Here is a 23,015-nt window from a genome sequence, read left to right on the forward strand (position 1 = left end):
TCCTGGGCTTCTGAGTCTCCAGGCCAGCAGGGGAGTCTGGAAGCCAGGGGACAGAGGGGCCACCTCTGCCGTTGGCTTCTAGAGAAGCTGGGTGCATATCCAAAGTCCTTTGGAAAAGCAGGGGAAGAAATATAAGGGTCTCTTCCAACATGACAGTGCCCATAATCTGCACCTGCTGTTCCCTGAATAGACACGCTCTCCTTGCTGTTGACACCCATGTCCCTCTTGGCTACCCTTAGCCTGGGAGTCACATTGTGACACAAGCTGATCTTTGCTCTGCCAGGGGGCAAACTCCCGCCTTACTCACACCCATGCGATGCTGGCAAGACTGTCTGCCCCAGAAGCCACCTACTTCTGAGCAAGAGCAGGTCATGCAATCTCCTCTTACCGCACTTACCTGGATAGCCTAAGGTCTTCCCTGAGTCTCTCTACCTGAACAAGTTTCCCGCATTGGTCCTTAGGCTGTAGTTTGTAAGCCTGAAGCTATTTGTAGCTAAAGTTCCTACTCCTTGGAGCAAGATGCCAGCATGGAAAGCAGGCCAGAAGGAGGAGGGGCGATGTTGTTGCACCCCTACCTCCATCTCCTTAGCTTCTTTCTTCATCCCCCTCTTTCCCTTACTCCTTTCTCTTTCCCATAAGCTTATTCAAGTTCTTTCTCTCCAGTGTGTGTGTGTGTGTGTGTGTATGTGTGTGTATGTGTGTATGTGTGTGTATGTGTGTATGTGTGTGTATGTGTGTATGTGTGTGTGTGTGCATGTGTGTGTATGCGTATGTGTGTATGTGTGTGTGTGTATATGTGTGTATATGTATGTGTATGTAAGTGTGTATGTGTATATGTAAAACATCCTCCTTTGGCTCACTGTCTTCCCTGTTCCTCTTCTTGCCTAAGAACAAGAGTTATAATGTGTGAGTGGCTATAACGTGCCTGACACAGATGAGGCATGATACCATAGCTAAGGCCAATAACTTATAACTGAGGTTATAAGTTATTATACCTTATAATAGCTGAGGTCAATCAACTTATAACTCAGAAATATTTAAGTTCATTGTTCCAGATGTTTCAGTCCGTGGTCAATTAGCCACATTGCTTTTGAGCCTGTGACGAGCAGCTTGCCACGGTGGAAGTGTGTGACAGAGGGAGCTGCCCACCTCATGACAGGAGTAAGAGAGAGAGAAAGAAGGGACAGGTCCTGATCTCCCCTCAGAGCCATCCCCACAATGAGCAGACTCCTTACACGAGGCTCCACACCTAAAGGTTCCATCCTCTGCCCTCTAGCACAACCACAGACCAGGGACCAACCTTCAACACACGATTCTTGGAGGGTGCATTCAAGATGCACAGTATAGCACTGAGTCTTAACGGGTGTCACACACACACTCACACACATGCGCACACGCACACTCACACACACACTCACTCACACGAGTGACGCTGCGTTTCCATCAACCTGACGGCCTGTGGAGAGCCCTTTTGTGGGTCACCACATCCCATGGTGTACTACAGTAATACAATATTACAAAAATATCTCTCACATTCTAAGATGCTGGAACTTCTGCTGCACCTCACTGACAAAGTTAATAACTTGAGGTCATTAAGATTTAAGGCTGCTGTCCTGCTGTGGGCTCAGCCAGTTTCTTCTACCTGCCCTCAAGGGAACAATGTAACAACAACCTTACTTGCCTTGGATTTCCCATGTAACCAACATTCACAACCTAAGGTAACTTAGCATGGCTGTGCTAAATGCTGGAAACAGGAAATAGGCTGAAAGCAACCTTATAAAATAAATATTTGCTGCAAATGGTAAAAGCAACATACACAAGTTGTTTGATAGTATGTATGTATGTGTTTTCTGGGCCAGATGGGGTGAGTTGGGAGTCAGTAAGATTTTACCTCTTGTGCAACTCTGTTGAAGACATCTGTAAAGCATTTCTCATTCCTGCCCCATGTAATTCCTTCTGTACTTTTCAATAAACACAGAGGAAAAGCACTTTGTTAGGGGCACACAGACACAGGGACAGATTCCTAAAACGACATTCAGGCAGACACACACCAGACTCATTCAACAGCTAGAGAATGATGGAAGACACAGGCAAAGAGAAGCTAAGAATTCAAATCGGGGCTCACTTGGGCAAATTACTGCAAGGGACAGTGCTCCTGATTTTTTTCCTTAGTGTGACATCGGTGCATTATTGGCGATTCTGAGTTTATTACTGCCGTGTTCAAACCAACACAATGCATGCTCTTAGCACCCGAGAGGCATCTCGGGTACACTGGGAGTCACTGACTAGGGAGTGAGGGCTGGTGAGTTGGAATCCAAGTTGCTTTGTCTAAGCCTTTGCCTTTTGATCCCTTAGGAAATGAATGTAGAGGCAGCAGCTGGGCCTCGGGTGTTCCCTAAGACCCTAGTCTTTCAGCCATTCCCAGAGGGTTCTCCCCAAAGCAGAGCCTGGGGTGCACGTAGGAGAAACTGCTCGTCAGCCTACTCAAGCTGCAGGTGTCCTGGCCAGCTCGCATGCACATGCATGCAGGCGCTTCCTCCCTGAGCCAAGCCTGCCTCTATGCCCAGAGACTGCTGAGGAAGACACCTGACCCAGAGACACCAATGAGGAAAGGACATGCAGCAGAGTCAGCGCCTGAGCCTACAGGACCTGGGGAGGGTATCAAGGCAGGTCTAACTCCCGTAATAAAGGAGTCTGCAGCACACTCAGCCACTCACTGACTCCCAGTGCCTGAGTCGTTGGTGCTGCTGTCATCTCACCCCCTCCCCCAAGGGGTGTCCCAGCAGGGTCACCCGCAACATCACTTTGTAGAGAGGGATGGGTGTCCCAGACACAAACAGAAGACTAAAACAGCACTGACTTCGGAACATGTCTGTTTTTCTCCCACCAGCCACATCCCTGAGCCAGGTAAACTTGACTGGTGGTGGGATTAAAAATGCCTGGCTGCTGACTGACGTGAAGCGCACTGTACACATCCGCTCCCATCTCCTCCCCCAGCGTCGAAGTGGGATTTGTTTTCCCTGCCTTTGCTGCCTCTTTGAAGTGCTGGCTATTTAGCCCTGCAATGAACCACCAGCCTGCAGTAGAGCCTCCAAGAATTTCATTTGAACTTGAAAGAATCTGGGCAAGAAGAGGACAAACACTTGGAAGACGATGAGAAGCCAAGCCTTGGGAGAGGGTGGCGGGGTTTTCTGGTTTGACGGTCGTGAGAATGGCTGAGCTTGGCTCTCTCCGTGTTGTGGGCTCCAGAGACACTCTTCACCAGGGCGATGGCATCCACACTGCCTTGTCGATTTCCCTCTAGCTGTGGCCTTGACCTCACAGTGGGGCCTGGCATCTCCCCACTGGCTTAGCGTCATTCCCTCTGTGCTGGAATGCCCTCGTCATGCCATAGCTTAGGAGTCTCTGGTGGACACCTGTTTGTCACTGGGAGAAACTCCCGACATGCCGGGCACATTCTCTTCCTCCAGCCTTTCCCCAAGCCTGAGATCTGGCTATGCCCCCGGTGGGGCTCCACACGGATTCTCGGCTCTGATCCTTTGTCCCTTGGAGGTACTCCACATATGTGTCCTTCCACGTGTCTCTGAGGCTGGTGCTGCTTCCCCCATCCTTCGACCCTCCGGATAATGCACACTCAGCTTCTAAAGTCGTTTTGGTGGCTCTTCTTTTACGAAGCGGTTCTCAAGTTTCCTTCATGCCCCTGCCTCAGGCCAGGCCTCTTCTTTCCCCCGTGGGGCCCCTGGTTTCCTCTGCTCTTTACAGGTAGCACACATACCTGTTATTTGTCCACTGCCTCCTGGGTGCTGTCACTGACCAGAGCAGTCTATCATTTGTAAATTAAATGCATTCCTTGGCCGCCTCCTTGTCCTAGGCAGTCTTGCAATGCACTTTGACGTCCTCGAGGGGGCAGGCTCCCTCCCTAGTGGGGCCTTGCTGTTTCTCAGCTGTCTTGAATTCACTCCAGCATGAATTCTCAGAAAGAAGCGTGACTAAAATGGGGATTTTTCTCATTGAAATAGAGCAGGGCTGCTGCTGTCGGGGCTGTCGCAGATCCTGTTTGTCCATAATATGCAGAAACTATTTTTAAAACGACATGATGTGCTGCCACACAGAAATGCAGACGTTCACGGGGGATGTTCCCCCCAGCCCCCACTTTAAATCCTACTTTGCTCATTCACAAGTTTGGAAAGGTACAGGGAAGACAGACCAGGACAAACAACGATGCTAGTTACCAAGGGGTCCGTCCACCTCTGTGACCTGAGCTCTGTGACCTCTAAATGTCCACTCTAGCCAGGGTTCTCAGTGGACCACAGGTTAGGACCCCAATGGCTGGTGGAGATTTTTTCTCTTGTGAACTTTTTATTGGGGTCTATCATGGGTTGTGACTGTCGCCTAAGGCGCCTTCTGGTTTTACAAAGCCTCCCCACATCTCTGCAAGGTGCAGAAACGCCTCTTTTCTGAGCTCTGTCCCCTTCTCTGTCTCACTTCTCTGTTGAATGTGTCATCTCTGGCCCCGTGCATGGTTTGCCAAATGCCAGGAGCCGGGCCACAGCTGTCACAGTGAAAAATGAAATTGAAAAAAATGACACGCACACTGTTTCTTGGCATTCTTGGGAACTGGATGTGCTCTCTGCATTTCTGTGGTAGGGTGTGTGAGCCAGCCTGTGAATGGCAAGCAGACTCGGATCTGCACCCTCAGCCTGCAGGGAAAGGGCACTGGATGTCACAGATGCGAACTAACATTGAGATTCTCGGAGGGTCACTCCAAGCCTAGAACAAACAGTCCCAGGTCCCCCAGCCCCATCTCCAGACCTGCAGAGCCCAGCGGTGCCTTGACCCTGCCTGGACTTTGGTAGCTCTGCCCCATACACCCCAGGATCCAGCATTCGGGGGCTGTCTTAGCAGTCCTGTGGCACAGTCAGGTACCAGGACACGGTCCCTGGGCTGGCCAGCGGTGCAGACATGCAGAATCCCAGGCGGGTCTCCAGTGTGGTCCAATGCCAGGGTCTGCTGTTTCCTAGTCATGTGGTCTCAGTAACCTACCTTTCTCCCCCTTGCTTCTACTTTCTCATATAGAACGTGGGGCTGACAAGGTTCATCTCAGCAAGTTTCTGTGAGTATTAAAACACTTCGTTTTCAATCACCTGACACTTAGCAAGTCATAACCACGGGCCACAGCTACTTTCAAGCAGGATTCTGCCGTCATTCTAAGGAGCTGGACAGGAAACCTTTTCAGTTCTGCGGTCCATGAAAGGGGTGGGGTACTTGTCTCATCTGTGGTTGTGGTGCAGAAGAGGTCCCAGATGCTACATAAAGCAGTGACCCAGTTGTTTCTAACAAAACTTTACTCACAAGGTCTAATTTCTAAGACGATGTCTGCTCTGGGGGCTGCATAGCTGAGGGGTGGGCGGGGGACAGAGAACTCAGTCGGCTGTGTAGTGCGTGGAGGGAAGGAGACAGGCGTTCCCGTGCAGGATTCGGACGGGTTGCTACAGCCTCTTAAGTCAGGTTCAGGGGTTCCGGGACCAGATACCCTGTGTTCCTCACACGACACAGCATCGCCGTGTGAGTATACGGGCACTCAGGGAAGACGAGGCAACCAAGGGGCCTGCACAGACACGGATGAGATGCAGCAGGCTAACAAAGCTGGCAGATACTGAGCTATGTCCCAGTCTCCAGGCTCCTGTATAGTCAGATTCAGAGTAGCCCTCTGGCTCCTTCCTGCCACTCAGACCACACAGAGCTCTCCAGGCTGCTTCCTGTGTGGCCTCTGGAGCTTCCTCGTTTTCAGCAATCCTTCTCCCTGTAGGCTCAGCCACACTTTCACCACCCCGGTTCCCTGCCCAGTGGAAAGGGCAGCCACTTCCTGTTTGCGTCCAGGTCTGCTAGAAAGACTTCGGGTGAAGGTTTTGAGGGCTCTGTGGTTGGGTGAGCACGGGCCCTGTGGGTGGTCTGGAGGACAGGTGGCAGGTGAGGTACTGGGCCCCATGTGACAAGGAGCAATGGCATGCCTCAGGACAGGGATCTAGTGCGGTCATACAGCTCAGGACAGCATGTAAAGAATGTGGCTGGTTCAGGGCCGCTCAGCCAACCTAAGTTGCTACTGAGGGTTCTTGAGGGAACATCACCTTCTCCAGGGCCTGGGTTCTGGCCATGGCCACAGGTCCCCTGGGGCTAGCCAGGAGGGCACCGATTTGACATCCTGGCAGATAGCTCAAAGGCTTCTCCCAGGGGCTTGGCTTTCCTTTAGCAAGTGCTGCGGGGCTATGGGTTGACTTTGATTGGGAGGATCTGCAGCTTCACACAACAGTGGCTCACATCAGTCTTCTGGGTCCAAGCTGGACAGCCTTCTAAAATGTAAACACCACTGTCCTTTGGTGGCTGTGGCTTATGGCAGGGCTGGAGAAGCTGTGAAGAGCCATGACCATGAGACTAGGGTTTTGCTGTCAAGGGTTTCCCTGAGACCCAGCCAAGGTTCCTAAATGAGCCACTGCTGGCTCTGGAGCCCAGTGCTCTGCTCCCAGCACTCCTCCAGTAAGGGTGGCAAGTTCTGGGTTCGAATCTCTTCTCCCTACACCCAACCCAAGTTGTTTGGCTTTCTAAGCCTCAGATTTCCCATCTGACCAGTGGGAGACTATACAGTCTTGTTATGACAGGTGACATACTGTGAGTGGTGGAATGTCCCTAGCACAGAGCCCACCATGGGCAGGAGAACCTTTTCTGTCACTGACTGATATCCTTACGCCACTGTTTAAAGGTGTAGAATATGCAGAAGAGACTCTTAAGAGTGTTTCACATTGTTTGCAGGTTAGTGTTACCCCATCTTACAACCACTGCAGGCCACCACAGCTCTTCTGTAGTAGTTGGAGCGTGTGTGCGTGTGCATGCGTGCGTGTGTATGTGCGTGCGTGCGTGCGTGTGTGTGTGTGTGTGTGTGTGTGTGTGTGTGTGTGTGTGTGTGTAGGAGGCAGAAGGATCACATCGCACTATTAATGGTCTCCAAGCCTTTATTGGGAAGGGGAGAGTGCCTACAATTGACCGATGGGCACTGGGCAAGGGATGTAACAGTTCCAAGGGGAGAGGAATACAGAGGAGGAGAGCCAGTTAGGGTGCGGGAAGGGTTCTCTCCTCCCCAGAAGGCACTGATGAGTGAGCACCCTGGAGCAGGGGGTGGGGCCTATACACACAGGATTAGCAGAACACAGGTGGTCTCGAAGCTAAATACAGCCAGCCTAGGTGAACAGCATCCTTGAGGCCACAGCTGCCCAGGGCTCCTCTGGACACGAAGGAAAGGCCCCCAGAAGGCAGACAGAGCTTAGGGGGAGATGTTCAACCTTTCTTCTTAGTGTTTTGTGCAATTTAAACAACAAAAAAATAAATATAACTTACACACTTCTTAAAGGGCACTAAAGTCTAGTCTGGGGAAAGCGGCTACAGCAGCCTTCAGGAGTGTGCAAAGCAGGGCTGACCACCAAGAAATCTGGTGCCCAGTAGCCTGCCCCATGTCCCATAGGCAGGACCTTGGGCGTCTCTGGGAAACTCCATCTGAGCTCTATCCAACCCATCAGGGCAGGGAGGAGGGGGCTCTGGCAGGATGGAAGGGGGAGAATGGACTGGGGGATACAGTGTGGGTGCTGACACGGTAAATACAAAAACCCGATGAAGTGAAACACCCTTCGTAACAGAATAACCCTAGAGAGATACCTCTACACACCACCTAGCAAAGCGATCCCAGCGCAAAGCACTGTCCAGCACTATCCTAAGCTCTGGCTGACCGGTGTCACAGCACCTGAGCACATTTCTGTGACAGGTGATTCCTTCTTAAAGTGCTTGGTGAGTTACGTTTTCTTGCATACATCAAACTGGTCCCTGGCAGTTTTGTTCATGGCATAGTTTGCTTTAGCAGACATTTTTACTGAGATAGCCGTATAGGAGATTGGGCCAGGTCATAGCTATAGACCCTTGGAATTCATGATGCCCCTTCCCAGCCTACGGCTGGTGTACAGACCACAGGGTCCCCTCAAGCCCTCCAGCAACTACAGCTGGAAAGTCCCAGAGCTTGCTGCCTGGTTGCTACTGCCCTCCCCCACTCCAGCCTGCCTGTCTTCCCAATCATGTGCTGTCACAAGATCTGGACTCACAGATGGGGGGGGGGGTGCGGCGTGGGGGGGTGCGGCGTGACCTTTAGAAAGTCAGCCCACACAGGAGCTCACCACCATCTGAACAGGAGCCAGGAAGTTTAAATGAGTTCCTTTTTTAAAATCTGTACTTATACATCCTCGCAGGTCCCACCTCCCGCCCCCACCAACTGTCACTCACCCACCAGCATGAAAGGGGAAACACATGTGTCACATGGGCCAACAGTTCTTCTAGAAACCCCAGGGATCTAGGGTAGGCGGCCACCCCTTGCCCAAAGCCATCCTAGCCAGGTGTGTACGCATTGGTCTACCCCATTTCCCTTGGTGTTCCCAAGCTGTGTCTGCTGGTCTGGTGCCCAGAAGAGCATCTGTACGTGTGACCCAGAGTGTCTCAGAAATAGAGGGCGTGAAATCCAGAGGATAGCACCAAATGGCAGCAAAGCCGGGAGTTTTGTCTTTTAGCTGTCACAGGAATTGCCACTCTTTTCAATCAGACAGGTCACTGGCCTCACAATTGAGATAGTGATTAACAATGGTCCCCCGTGGCCCTTCAAGCAGCTCGGGGCGCCAGGAAGGAGGAGGCTTGGACAGCTCTGGGCACCCCTATAAACCCTGGGAACTACTCACGGCACCCAGAAGCATCCGTCTAAGCCCTTCAAGCTAGAAGGGCAAGAGACTTCAAGGGAAATTTAGAAATTATTCCAGGAAGCTCAGATCCTGCTTTCCTAAGGCCTGGTACAGCCTGAATTGTTAGAGGTTCCCCATGGAGGGACTCTGAGCCTGGAGGCAGGGGTGCCTGGTTACTAAGGATTTGAAGGGACAAGAGAGTAGTCTCGTCTCCTAGGTGTGGCAGGCTCTTGGAGCTGCTGCAGATCCCTGGAGGTTGTGTGGACCTTCAGTATTCTAACCAGCTCTGGACCTTTCCATAGCAGGGCAGACCTAGGGTTCTAGGATGTAACATTATCCTTGAAAGCTTGGCTTTGCAAACGACCCCTCTGAATTCATGGGCAGTGGTCCCAGATGGAAGAGCAAAGTTCTTTAGAAAAAGTCGAGCTGCTCCCCATACTCCCGGCTCCTAGCCTGGCCTGAATCCCAAGCGTTTAACACCAACGAGGGAGGGTCCTGATTTAGCATCTCTAGAAAGGCCACACAGTGCTCCTGGAAAGCTGGGCCCACTCACTGGAGAATTCATTGCTCACCAACCACATGCAGATTCCTCAGAGGTTGTGTTCCCAACTTCCAGAAATCAGGACCCTGGCTTGGCTTCAGGGTCCATGGTGGGAGACACCAATGGGGCAGTGTATACGATGGCACCAGCCACCAGGGGGCAGCAGGGCTCCACAGGTAGCCAGTCTGGGCCTGAACTTTCTGGGGTGGGGGTGGGGTCTCCCAGAGGGAGGCTCAATTTCTCAAGACCCTCAGGAGATGCCACGGCCTCTTAGACCCAGGCCAGATCTAAGTGCAACTGACCGCACAGGATGCAGGGCCTAGCTTTGGGTAATTCTCTTCCAGAAGGTAGTTCTATTTAGAGAGAATTAGAAACGCCACCTCCAGGCCCTTGTGTAGGAAGGAAAAGGAGACTTAGAAAATCTCTCTTCTTCTCCGAAGTGTCCTGTAGTGCGGATGGAGGCTCTGTTCTAGGTGGGCCCTCAGAGAGAAATGAAGGAAGAGTTGGGGGAAGCGCGGGGATGGGAGAGGCAGAGCGGCATGGGGAGGCCAGGTGGAGGTGGCCTCAGGTGAGAGGGCTGCCCTGGGACATTTCTGTCAGGATGTCGATGAGGTTATTCAGCCCCGAGAGATAGCCGTCCTCCCGGTTCCCCTCCTGCCAAGGGACGTCGTGTCGGAGGGTCTGGCCTTCCGGCAGGGGCGTGGTTTTCCCGAAGTCGATCATCCACACCTTGGCTTGCTCCTTCTTGTCGTGGATGAAAAGGAGTGAGCTGCCGATGACCTGCAGGAAGTAGGACTATGAGACGGGGAGTGGGGAAGCAGGGCCAGGGCCAGGCTGGGGCAGGGGCGGCAGGAGAGGAGGTGGATGGACACGGCAGGGCCAGGAGGAGGGCAGAGCCTGGAGGAGGAGTAGGGCTTGGCGGGGAGTGGGGCAGGAGACACAGCTAGGGTGCTTAGGTATCTGAGAGGCTTGGAAAAGCCTTGATCCCGAGGGGGGCTTGGATCAGCAATTTCACTTCCGACTGGAGCTGGAGGTGATGGTGAGGGGTGTCAAGCAGGCGGGGCGTGCCTGTCAGTCTGAAGGCTCGGTACCCTACCTCGTGGCACTTGAAGAAGGGAGAGACTTCCAGGGTCTCTCGAATGGCCTTCAGTCGGTCCCGGTAGGCGATCTGAGGACAGAGATGGTCAGGGTTTCATACACTCTGTGTGTTGGGATGCGGCCATGGTGTCAGATCTATGTAGTTCATTAGAGTCACTGAATTACAAGCAACATTCACCGTGTACTCATCAATTATTCCAACCTCACTTACCCCAGTTGAGCTCAGAGTCACACCTTTCCCAGAGGACTATGTGTCCCCTCAACCTCCCCCATGAGGGGGCAGCCCATCCCAGCACACCAGCCATCAAAGTCAGAGGCCAGAACTGGCTGCCATGGTAACTTCCTGACCACAAAGTGCTGTGTCCCTGACTAAAGACAGGGTAAAGGGGAAAACTATAGTATCTCTACATGAGTTCCCTCCACAGAATCTTAGAGATATTCCTGTGTTAGCAACGGGGTACCTGATCATTCCCAAGGACCAGCTCTGTGAGTCTCATCACCCATGAGTATGGGGTCACCAGGGAAGCCCACATCACAGGGTTCCAGCAGTGACACAGCCAGGTAGGACTAGTCAGCATCGTCCCAGAGTCCCTAGCAACAGCCATCAACCCTTCTTGGAAATGCCGTTGGTGGCATGACTCTGAGGGTCTGAGATGATCCAGAGGCGCCCAGAGGACTAGTTCTGCAGACCTACTGTGTGCATCCCAGCCTTACAGGTCTGAACCCGGAGACAGCAGGAAGTACAGGGACCTTCCGTGTCAGGCCAGCTTAGGTGTGGCCCCTAGCTCCGTCTTTCTCTATGTGTGTTCTTGACCTCCCAAGCCTCCTTGTCTGTCAAACGGAGACGAGAACGTCTGCTTGCTTGTCCTCACCAGAGGGCTTCTGAGGGGATGTGACGAACACTCGCTACACCCTCAGCCAGCGACGGCGCTTTACACAAGCCTCCTGCCATAGCGTGCCCTGACAGGGAAGGGCAGCGTGCTGGACAGTTCAGGAGAATGAGCCAGTGTTCCCAAGTTTCTCCAAGCACCCATGGATACTGGGGACAGCCACGCCACCTTCATACAGAAGTCTGAGGCTAGGGTTTCGCACCAATCCTGACTCAGTTAGGTTGGAGAAGGGAGCCTCCCCCCGAAGCCCTGACTCACCAGGATGTTCTGGTTTCCTTTAGTGAATTCTCTGAAGGCCTCGGTGACCTGCTCCCTTGTTTTGGTCTTCTTGAAGTCACGGTTCACAGAGCCATCTTCCTTCTGAGGAGGGAGTCACCCAGAGGAGTCAGCAGAGGGCCCATGGGACGGGCTGCTCATGACCCTGGTGCTTCTCTGTGGAGGTGCCCAGGGATGGTACAGCAAGGCAGGTGAAACAAAGCAATTGTCACCTGGCGCCCCAACAGGGGAGTTCACAGAGTGGCCCTAGGTCCCCAGCCACACACCGCTTTAGGAGGTCTTGGTGGCACGAGGGTGTCTGAGACAGCGATGGAGAAGCACCCTGTTCCGAGCAAGGGCAGCAGGGGCCCAGGGTAACCAACAGCTTCACTTCCTGGTCAGAAGCTCAGTCTCTGGACCAGTGCCGCACAGCATGTCCCATTAGTGTGCCGGCAGCCATCTGACGGTCAGGCTAATTGTCACCCTATCACAGGTTTGTGTTCAAGTGACCCTCATTTAACAACCACCCAAAGCATGAAAGCCACGATGCTGGTACTTATTTTTTTTTTTGAAGATGGATTTGTTTATTGTGTATACAGTGTTCTGCCTGCCTTATGTCTGCCTGCAGGCCAGAAGAGGGCACCAGATCTCATTACAGATGGTTGTGAGCTACCATGTGGTTGCTGGGGATTGAACCTGGGACTTCTGGAGGAGCAGCCGGTGCTCTTAGCCTGTGAGTCATCTTTCTAACCCCAATGCTGGCAGTTTTTATGATATGGCAAACAGAGGCTGTAAAGTGTCTCTAAGGGAAAAGGTATAAAAGAAGTGTGTGTGTGTGTGTGTGTGTGTGTGTGTGTGTGTGCGTGCATATGTACACATACTTGTACATGTCTCATAGTGCACTGCAGATCAAGGGGATAATATGCGGACTCCCCCAAAGCCTGTGGTTTAAGCCAGGGTCGCTGCATCCCCACTCCCTCATCCCCATCTCCATGCTCTGAGCTCAGCACTCCTGTTCAGGCTGGCCTGGGCAAGCACACACAGCTCTGTTCTCTTGAGACACAGGGGGAGGAAGGGTGGGTCCATTAAGGAGCCCTGACCCTTGCACCCATTCACCTCCAGTTTGAAACAGGTGACAGCTATAACTTCAGGAAAACAGCAAGGGTCTGAGGGAGCAGCGGAGGGCTGCAGCCTCAGGATCCTTCCCTACAGGGTCTCCTTGCTAACTGAGACGAGGAAGGGCAGACGGCGGTGTGTGCAGTTAGCCCCTCTCGGCCAGTGGATCTTGTTGGCTGTACGAAAGCCTTGGCAGGAACAGCCAGGGCGTGCTGTGCAGATGGACCACAGATGGAGAGGATGTGTGCATATCATTTGCATCCAGTCTGGGCGCTGGATACTACTAGGAAAGAAGGCTGGTTTCAGAAGAGAAGGAAGGACAAACGGCTTTCTCAGTCCCCTGCTCTAGAAGCCAGTGAGGCTCTGGTGACCACAGGGATGCACTTCTCCACATTACGTGAGAGGCGGCTGCAGCAGCCTCCCTCATTTCAGCTACCCAACTCTGACTTCATGCTGGAGAGGGGGCCAGGCAGACCTAGCCTGGGCAGAGAAAGGAGGGCCAGGGCTTTGGAGGGACTGACACCTGCCCCGAAAGCATGGCCACCTGAGACACAAGGAGCCTCTGTTCCTTCTCCCTGCTCCTAGCTAGGCCTTGCACGTCTAGAAGTTAGGGACATGGAATGGAACACAGGGACAAGGACAGTCTTCTGAGATCCTTTTCAGGGCATCCAAGAGGAAAGGATGGAGGATGAGGTTTCCAAGGCAATCCCAGGTAGCCACACACCTCTCCTTATTGGTAGGTACCTCACTGGCAGTGAGCTAACATCTTTCCTGTGGCAGGTATCTAGCCTGGCTCCTATATGGGGTCCTCTGTACCGCCCTACAAATAAGCTGCCTGCACCCCAAGGTCTGCCCACCTGCCTCTCTGGCTGCAGAATGGGCCAACACCCCTGAGGCTGGCTGTCCATCTTAGGTCTGCATAGGTGAGACTTACAGACTCCAGCATCCCAACGCCCCGGTCACCACTGACAACCGTGAGGCCTCAGCATCCTCAGGCCACACCTCACAGGTCTTACCTTAATGCCCTCGATCCTGAAACCCAGGGTAGCCGTGGAACTGATGGTTTCTCGCCACTGCATGTAACGTGGCTTGGTCACAGCTCTCTGGGCTTTCTCCTCCTCAGTTGGGGCCTCAGGGTCCACCTCAACCATCTTCTGGTACATGTCCTTCCTCAAGCTAGGCTTCTTCCGGGCCTTGGTGAGTTCTTCCTCCAGGTATGTCCTGCATGGGAGATGAAGGACATGAGTACTAGGGTTGGGTCATAGCTCCCTGTAGCCAGGAACTGTCTGGTGAATGAAGACCCTGAGCGGGCTGTGTCTGGTCCCAGGACAATGGTCAACATAGCAACATCTAGGATGAGGCATCTTCAATGGGACAGCCATGCACTGTTTGAGCTGATTTGAGAGAGTGTGTCCTCAGTGCTCACAGAGCACCTTGATGCTGGCACTGTGAAGGCCCCCTCCAAGGACCTTCTCTAGGGTCAGCAGAAGGAAGGTGTAAGGATAGAGCTCAGTTTGTGGAAAAGAGACAGAAGGCGGGTTCCCCTTGGAACTCTGTTGTACCCTGGCAACCTGGAAAGCATATTCTGTCCTTTCAATCTCATGCAGGCTGACGCTGGGCAGCATCTCTGGCTCTTTGCAGTAGGGTTCATCTAAACACCAAGGGCAGCGTAAGTGGGAGCTGCGATGGCCTATGCTGGAGTGAGATCTGCAGTGACCATTGCTGGAGTCAGAGCTGCAGTGACCATTGCTGCAGTGAGATCTGCAGTGACCACTGCTGCAGTGAGATCTGCAGTGACCACTGCTGCAGTGAGATCTGCAGTGACCACTGCTGCAGTGAGATCTGCAGTGACCACTGCTGCAGTGAGATCTGCAGTGACCACTGCTGCAGTGAGATCTGCAGTGACCACTGCTGCAGTGAGATCTGCAGTGACCATTGCTGCAGTGAGATCTGCAGTGACCATTGCTGGAGTCAGAGCTGCAGTGACCATTGCTGGAGTGAGATATGCAGTGACCATTGCTGGAGAGAGAGCTGCAGTGACCATTGCTGCAGTGAGATCTGCAGTGACCTATGCTGGAGTGAGAGCTGCAGTGACCATTGCTGGAGTGAGATCTGCAGTGGCCATTGCTGCAGTGAGATCTGCAGTGACCATTGCTGGAGTGAGATCTGCAGTGACCACTGCTGCAGTGAGATCTGCAGTGACCATTGCTGCAGTGAGATCTGCAGTGACCATTGCTGGAGTGAGATCTGCAGTGACCATTGCTGGAGTGAGATCTGCAGTGACCATTGCTGCAGTGAGATCTACAGTGACCATTGCTGGAGTGAGAGCTGCAGTGACCATTGCTGGAGTGAGAGCTGCAGTGACCACTGCTGGAGTGAGATCTGCAGTGACCATGCTGGAGTGAGATCTGCAGTGACCATTGCTGGAGTGAGATCTGCAGTGACCATTGCTGGAGTGAGATCTGCAGTGACCATGCTGGAGTGAGCTCTCTGCAGTGACCACTGCTGGAGTGAGCTCTCTGCAGTGACCATTGCTGCAGAGAGAGATTCGATGACCTATGCTAGAGAGGGCTGCTCAGGGCTCTGTAGCCAGTTGTGTCTCAGAGATAAAACACCCACACCAGGTCACTGAACCTCTGATCCCAGGAAGACTAGGAAGACATGAATTGTCTTATGTGTTTCCCTTTGCCATAGAGGAGTCTGCAGGCTAAATGGGCGAGGACACTAGCTCCTGGGGGATGTGACAGGCAGAGACAGGCCAGTTTCAGAGCAGCCTGGAGTGGAGTCCTTAGTCCAGAACTCTGGGGACCAATCCAGATCCCAGCACTACCCTCACAACTCCCACCATCACCTCCAAATGGAGAGATGACTCACTCCAGCCCTCTTCCCTGCAAAGCCCTCCCAGCTGTGTGCATGCTGCCCCAGGCTCTCAAGAGGCAGCGGTCAGCAGTTAGCTGCAGGATGGGGAAGTGGGCCCCTTGCGCCCTGCGTGGGTGTGAGCTGCCCTCGGAGGCACCCTCCCTTCCCCCCTGACTACTATTCTTCCCTGCCCCTCCTCAGGCACTGTCCCAATCTGCCTCTCCACATCTTTCCCACAATGTCCATCTGGGTCCCAGAACAGACAGAATAAATATCTATACCTTACAAAGGAGATGATTTCAGAAACCCCTGCACCCATTGGTATTTACACAGAAAGAGAAAACTCCCAATTCCCTGGGATATACGTATGTCAACGGGTCCTGGTTATTTGGGAAGACTGTAAGGGGAGTGCATTAGCTTGGGTTGGGTTCTTGCATGCATACACATCCCATGTGCTCATGCACACTCATACTCATGCATACTCACACTCATACACACACATACACTCATGCTCGTGCACACTCACACACACATCATCGTGCATGCAGATACCAAGTTATCAGTGAACCCCTGTACCGTGGGAAGGAACTCATGCCTAACACTCCTGAGGGTGCAATGCAGGCCTGCTGGGCAGGCAGTAGCCACACTTCTGCCAAGAGTTCTCAGTATCTCCTTAAACAGGAAGTAGGCACATGGACCTTTCTTCAAAGGGACGCCCCCAGCTCCATTTAGGCAGAGTCAACAGTTCCTCAAGCATAGACGGGGGCTGGAAGGGATGTTCCCAATGGCTACTAGCTGGGTAATAGGTCTGTTAGAGGACCCATCAGTGCCTCTCACTGCCCGCCACAGAGGGAACGCCTGAGCATGGAGAGCGGAGACTGCTCATCAACGTCTGGAGCCCAGGGAATAGATCCAGGGCCACAGAGACCTGTTCCCCGATGGCCAGAATCTGGGAAGAGCTGACTCCAGATAAAGAAAGGGAGGTGGCCAGACCACGGGAGACCAACAGATGTCAGGGACAAGGTGAGAGCAGCTTCTCCAGGGCCCAGGGGCTGAACCCAGCCCTAGGTCCAAATGACAGAAGATGTGACTGGAAAGTTATCAATTCAAGGATGCCTACGAGCAGTGTGAGCCAGGTCCCTGGTTTAAGATGCCTCCAGGGTCCACATGGCTTTCCTCAGTACCACCATCTGTAACCCACCACGACTAAACCTGGCTCTGCTGATGGGCCTTCCCACTATTTTGTAAGCCTCTGCCTCACGCCCTGAAACCTGGTGTTTGACAAGGACCTGTGTCCCAGCCTCTTCCTGCAGCAAGGGCAGACCATGCTCTGGTGACACCACGGACTGCTTATCTGAGTGCATGCACAGAGAGCTATGTTTCTGTGCTACTGCATTTGGGAGAGGACTAGCCTGCCACTCCAGGGAGCCCTGTGGAAACTAGACCCCTGGATCTCCATGGAAGGCAGACCATGGTTGGAGTCCTGGTGTGCAGTCCATAGACCTGGGCACATCTGCACAGTTGCTGCCTGGAAATGTATCCCTGGAGACCCCTGATCAAATGATAGCATAGCCTACTCTCCCAGTGTGGTTGGCTGTGGGGCATGCTGGAAAGAATTTTCTGGAGATAGAAATAAGACAGCCAGAGAGCTGAGGCTGTGTGGTGGCTTCAAGGACATTCTGCTTTCTCCCTCACCCGCCCTAGCTCCCTGTGAGCCAAGACATCCAGGGCTTTGGAATGTAGGAGGAGGAGGTAGCTAGTGGCAGAGAAGAACTAACAGCAGGGCCCATATTTCTCCATGACCCCATCCCTGCCCTGGGGACAAAGGAAAGGGACATGTCTTTGTCAGCTGGCAGGGGCTGATTTTAGGACAGAACTCCCAGGAGGAACGAGAAGAAAGGAGCTGTGATTGCCTTAACCCGAGCACACCGAACTCTCCCTCTTTCTCAATGTCTTCATGTAGAAACATTATCTGCTGGGCTGGGAGACAGATCAGTGGGTAAAGTGCTTGCCACACAAACACGAGGACCTGAGTTCGATCCCCAGACCCCACGTAAAAAGTAAAGCATGGTGGCACGCACTTATCCTAGTGCTAGGCAGATGGAGACGGGGGAGCCCTGGGGTTGGATGGCCACCCAGGCCGCCTGATCAGAGAAGCTGAGGCCGGGAGACATGTCTTCGAAAAGAGGCTGGCCAGTTCCTGGGGAGCAAGACCCAGGGTTGACCTCTAGCCTCCACAGGCCCATGTGTAGACAAAAACATACACCCAAACGCAGCCACCCCAGGTCAGTTGCACTATTCAAATCAGATACAGGCTTCAGCTCTGAGCTCAGTCCACTGTCCAGCATGGGTATCTACAGCCAAAATCAGGCTCTCTGGGGTGGACATGCAGTACTGGAAACCTCAGAGGCTGACCGCCTGGAGGCAGGGGTAGAGTCCACTTCCGCCTTATGGCCTCCAGGCTCTGGAGCTCTCTGCAAGGCACCTCAGGCCCACCTGGCACCTGCCACAGGGGCCTCTGCAGCTCCCAGGCTGCACCCTAGCGGCAGGTCTTTTTTCTTCTTTTTTTTTTAGAAACCAGCATGTATTACACGCTTGCTCTGTGGCCCCTGTCTCCATTCCTGTCTCCACTGCATCTCACTTACCAGGAGACCATTGTCTTGCTTCCTCCCTGCTGGCGACTCACCTCGAGGAGGACACCCCCCCCCCGACTAGTGTGCAGCTCCACTGCCTGCTCCCCAAGAGGCTCAGCACCCAGCCAGGGCCCCTGCCTTGTCTCCTCTAGATCACAGGGCAGAGCCAGCATGCCTCCCATGTCCTCTGCATAGCCAGGCCCGACAGGGAGGGCCATACGCAGCAAGGGCTCACCTGATGCCCATCTTGCAGTCCATCACGCAGGGCGAATCGAAGTCGGCCAGCAAGTCGTCCATCTGGTTGTAGCGTTCCCCATCCTTCACCACATCCCCGTGGTACGCTGGCACGAAGGGTCTCAGCACGTCAACCATGAGCCGGTCCAGGCAGCGCTGCTCAGACTCACAGTGCTTCTTTAGGATGCGGCCATTGGCAGCTGCCTTGAAGCTCCCTGCAGAGTAAGGGTGAGGAGGACCTCTAGCCTCAGCAGAAGCTGGAGATATCTGGGACCCCTCCCCAGCCTCACCCCTGGAAGTTTCATCAGGACTGTCTCCCTCTTGCTGTAAGACACAACCCGGCTGAGCTGAGGGTTGAAGGTGTGGCCTTTTGTAGACAAGTGTCTTAAGGCAAACGGCTTCGGGTCCTGGTCACCCATTCACTGACTGCAACGCTGGCTGCTCTCTGCCTCCTCTGACTCCAAGCTCCTCACCTCTGAAGTGCATAGTTCTACTCTCCACGCCTCCGTATTACCACAAGGAACTCACCCCCACCTCAGCCCTACTTCTTAACCAAGCAGGTGTCCATGAGTCTTAGGAGAAGAAGCTCAGTGCCCACAGAGGAGACAGGGTGGGCACCGGCCTTCTGGGCAGTGGCCCTTCAGAGCCACACCCTCAGAGAGTATTTACAAAGGGTGTCCGTCTATGTCTTGGTCTAAGCTTGTGTTGGCCTGAGAAGAACCTTCAGGGCCATGAAATCATGAAGGCCAAGCACATGGATGCCTATGAGGTGTCCCCAGAGGACAAGAAAAAAAAAACACGATAAAGGGCTTCATACGGGCCCAGCTGACTGCCAGCACCTTGGTGGCTATGGGGTGACTTGACTGCATCTCCCACCAATTCTCCCATGGCCTCTTAGCCATGCCTGGGTCATTGCAGAGTTCCATCCAGGTAGAGGCTATATCTCCACTGGCACTGTGGCCCCTAGAACGTGGTCGTGCAGGCGTACACAGTATCCAGGGTTACAAAGGGTTAACGGTTATAAAGAATTTATCTGGAACTGTTAGTGAGTGAAACTAGAAGCAGAGTTGGGAAGCAAAGAAGGAGTGGGAGAATTAGGGGGCAGGGTGGATGGGATGGATATATTCTTGGGGAGGAGAGAGATCAGCTGTCTACAGACACTTACAAGGCAATGTAAAGGCCACACCTTCTGCCAGGGTCTGTTCTAGGGTTGTCTCCTGGGGCACCAGACACCAGCCTCCCCTCCCACGTCCCCCCACTACCTCCCTAGAGAGCCGAGTCCACCACCTGCATGTCCCGCCAGCTGGATCCACGGGTACTTCTTCTTGAAGGACATGACAAAGGGCGACCACTGCACCATGTTCTTTATCTTCCTCCATGACTTGCTCTGGAAAAGTCACAAGCAGAGTGACAGGCTCAACCACTGTGTTCTGACCAGAATGGATTTAAAGCAAGGTGACTCGATGCTCAGGGCCACCGGACCTGAGGGCCACACTCATACCTCGGGTGCCCGTAGGTGGGTCCCAAACACCTCGTGGGCTACTAGCAGGCACAGATAGCTTTGTCACAGTTTATAAGCAGACTGAGCAAGGAGCTCAGGGGATTTCTCAGGGGATGTTCAGGCGTAGGTGAAGGAGGCAAGCCAAGCTCAGTCCTGGGCTCTTCAACCCAGACTCTTTCTCAGCGGGGAACAACTGAACTCATGTCGCTCCTTTTCACACACCCATTGCCCTGGGCCTTGGCTTCTTCACCTGTCCAGTGAGGGGCAGACAGCTGCTCCATCAGGCTCATGGGTACTAGAGCTCTGGGAGATGACCTTGTACCAAAAGCAGTGCTCTCAGACCAGAGGGGTCCCTGTCATTCAACAGCAAGGTGTTGCTGCGTATCTTATTTGTAGATGCTATGGTAAAGAGCACTTATGGAGAAGCACGCCACAGAGGGGCCGTTCATAGATGACCGCTGAGTACCAGGTGGGGTGGTACACACTCGATGTCCCATCTGTTCAGGAGGCTGAGCCAGAAGGGTCACACAAACCCAAAAGCTTGAGTCTAGACTAGATGATACCATGAGACTCCCCCAACTCAATGCAGGTACACACACACACACACACACACACACACACACACACACACACACACACACACACACACACACCCCAAATCACCTTCTAAGGAAGCAAGGGCCTGGAGGACAGATTCTAGAGAAGACGATGACAGCCAGATGTGTCACACCTGGAACCATCTGGCTGGCATGGAGCCTGGAGACAGTGGGAGGTCAGTGTGTGCAGGAGGTGGCCATGAGCAGGGCGAGCATGAGCAAGGCGAGCATGAGGAGCAGGGCGAGCATGAGCAGGGCGAGCATGAGGAGCAGGGCGAGCATGAGCAGGGCGAGCATGAGGAGCAGGGTGAGCATGAGCAGGGCAAGCATGAGCAGGGCGAGCATGAGCAGGGCGAGCATGAGCAGGGCGAGCATGAGCAGGGCGAGCATGAGCAGGGCGAGCATGAGCAGGTACATGTGAACAGAAAAGCAAACCCCCAAGTTCCGGGGGTTCCAGAGTTTCCACATCTGATCTGAGGAGGCCAGCAGACTTCCGCCGGTTTTGCCTTTCCCAAATCGCCTCCAATAGGGAGCACCATGAAAAAGGGCCCCATGGCCAAGGCCAGGGGGTCCTGGCATTGTGAGACCAGATGCAGGCTGGTGGAATATTCCACTTGGACGGAAGGAGTGTTGTGCATTTGCCCCAGAGACCCTAGTGCTCTGCTGGCAGAGGACACAGGGTTTCCCTTGTGTTTTTAAGCATCAGCCGTGCCCGGCAGCATCAGAAAAGGCCATCTCCATGACTGGGGCCAGGCAGGGGAAGAGGCTGCAGGAAGTCTGCGCCACCCTTCTTGCTTGTAGGGGTAGGGGCAGATGACAGGGCAGGACACTGAGACTCGGGACCATCTGGGAAGCACAGCACCCCTGGGCAGCCTGGCCCACTCCCAGGAGAAGCAGCTTGCCAGGCCTGGGGGTGGGGCAGCCTTCCCTCCAAGCACTTTAGTGTAGGAAGCTGGTGAACCAGGAGAAAGGTTCCAGGCCTCTTCTCCCAGCTGGGACAGGTGACACGGGAAGAAAGGAAAGCACATACAACCCGGATGAATTCCATCAAGGGCGGGGACTTCCAGCAGAGAGTCTAGTTGAACTCAGACCGCCAGCCCAGGCTTTGACCTTCCCAAGTGGCCTCAGATACCTCTTCCTGACCTGAGTGGGAGAGCGTTTCCCAGATCCATTCCTTTGTCACCTCCTAATCACCACAGCACCTGCAGAGCCTCAGCGGACCCTCCCTGGGTGTCTCTAAAAGTTCCAATGCATGATACGTCCTTCTGGCCTCTATGTGCAGTGACTAGGAGGAAGCTGGCTGACTGGTCGGCTCTACAGTGACATGCCACTGCCTCACTCACTGGCCTGAGTCAGCCTCCTAGATGATGAGCCTGAGGGTATCACAGGGGTCCGAGTGTGACAGGAAAGGAGACCCGCTGCCAGCTAGCACGACTTCTGTCACACACACTCACTCCGCCACCCACGCAGTGACAGACAGCAGAACTCATGTCAGTAGGCACGCAAACACAGGACCAGCCCCAGCAAGCACAGCACTTGCTGTGTGGGTCTTGGGACAGGCTGGGGTCCTGTGGCCCTGTGCTGACCTTCACAAAGCCTGGTGGTGGCAGGGACATTTTTATCTGTCTTACAGACGAAACACCCCAGTTCAGCAAGTCATTTCCCCTAGTCCGTTGGTTCTCAACCTGTAGGTCGTGACCCCTTTGGGGGGGTCAAATGACCCTTTCACAAGGGTGGCTTAAGACCATCCTGTATGTCAGATATTTACATTATGATTCATAACAACAGCAACGCTACAGCTATGAAGTAGTAATGAAAATAATTTGATGGCTGGGGTCACCACAACACGAGGAACTGTGTTAAGGGTCACAGTGTTAGGAAGGTTGAGAACCGCTGACTAGAGTCCATTCTCCGCCTTGCTGGTAAGAATCAGGTCACAATGAGAACCTGCCGCCCATCTTCTGCACCTGTCCTCAGTGAGGGCCCCTTCCACGGCGCTCTTGTCTAGGCTTTTAATGGCTAGCATTGGAGACAGAAGACAAGCACAAAGGCAGAGACTCTGGCTGCCCCTTAGAGGATGAGCCCAGAACCTTTGTACCATGCCTCTAGTTGCCACCAAACCTTGGTGACACACTGTTCTGGGGCTGGTACACTTCCAGCGCAGTCACCAAGTGACATGAAGTTTGCAGTCTGCCGGGCGGGACTAGGGCTGATGTGTGCTTGCCGGCTACGGACGGGCTTGTGGACGGACAATGAGCACGGGCACTCGCTGTGGACAATGGGGACAGCGTCACAAGGGAGAGGACACAGGGACTTCTGGAGACCCAGGGACAGGGAGGAGAGCGCCAGAAAGGAGAGGACACAGGGACTTCTGGAGACCCAGGGACAGGGAGGAGAGCGCCAGAAGGGAGAGGACACAGGGACTTCTGGAGACCCAGGGACAGGGAGGAGAGCGCCAGAAGGGAGAGGACACAGGGACTTCTGGAGACCCAGGGACAGGGAGGAGAGCGCCAGAAGGGAGAGGACA

The 23,015-nt window shown here is 53.7% G+C and overlaps 1 protein-coding gene across 1 annotated transcript in view; it reads right to left on the minus strand.

Moving 5' to 3' along the window:
* Positions 1-6,989: 6,989 nt before the first annotated feature.
* Positions 6,990-23,015, minus strand: part of Itpkb (inositol-trisphosphate 3-kinase B) — a 91,762-nt gene continuing 75,736 nt past the window's right edge. Inside the window, exons 3-8 of the mRNA XM_005078140.4 lie at positions 19,679-19,778; positions 18,393-18,606; positions 13,682-13,886; positions 11,553-11,654; positions 10,403-10,474; positions 6,990-10,086 (exon numbers count right to left, since the gene is read on the minus strand). Coding sequence (XP_005078197.1) covers positions 9,871-10,086; positions 10,403-10,474; positions 11,553-11,654; positions 13,682-13,886; positions 18,393-18,606; positions 19,679-19,778 — 909 coding nt within the window. The 3' untranslated portion in view covers positions 6,990-9,870. The remainder of the gene's footprint in view (positions 10,087-10,402; positions 10,475-11,552; positions 11,655-13,681; positions 13,887-18,392; positions 18,607-19,678; positions 19,779-23,015) is intronic.

This window comes from Mesocricetus auratus, unplaced genomic scaffold, assembly GCF_017639785.1.
Source record: "Mesocricetus auratus isolate SY011 unplaced genomic scaffold, BCM_Maur_2.0 Super-Scaffold_100676, whole genome shotgun sequence".
Taxonomy (NCBI): domain Eukaryota; kingdom Metazoa; phylum Chordata; class Mammalia; order Rodentia; family Cricetidae; genus Mesocricetus; species Mesocricetus auratus.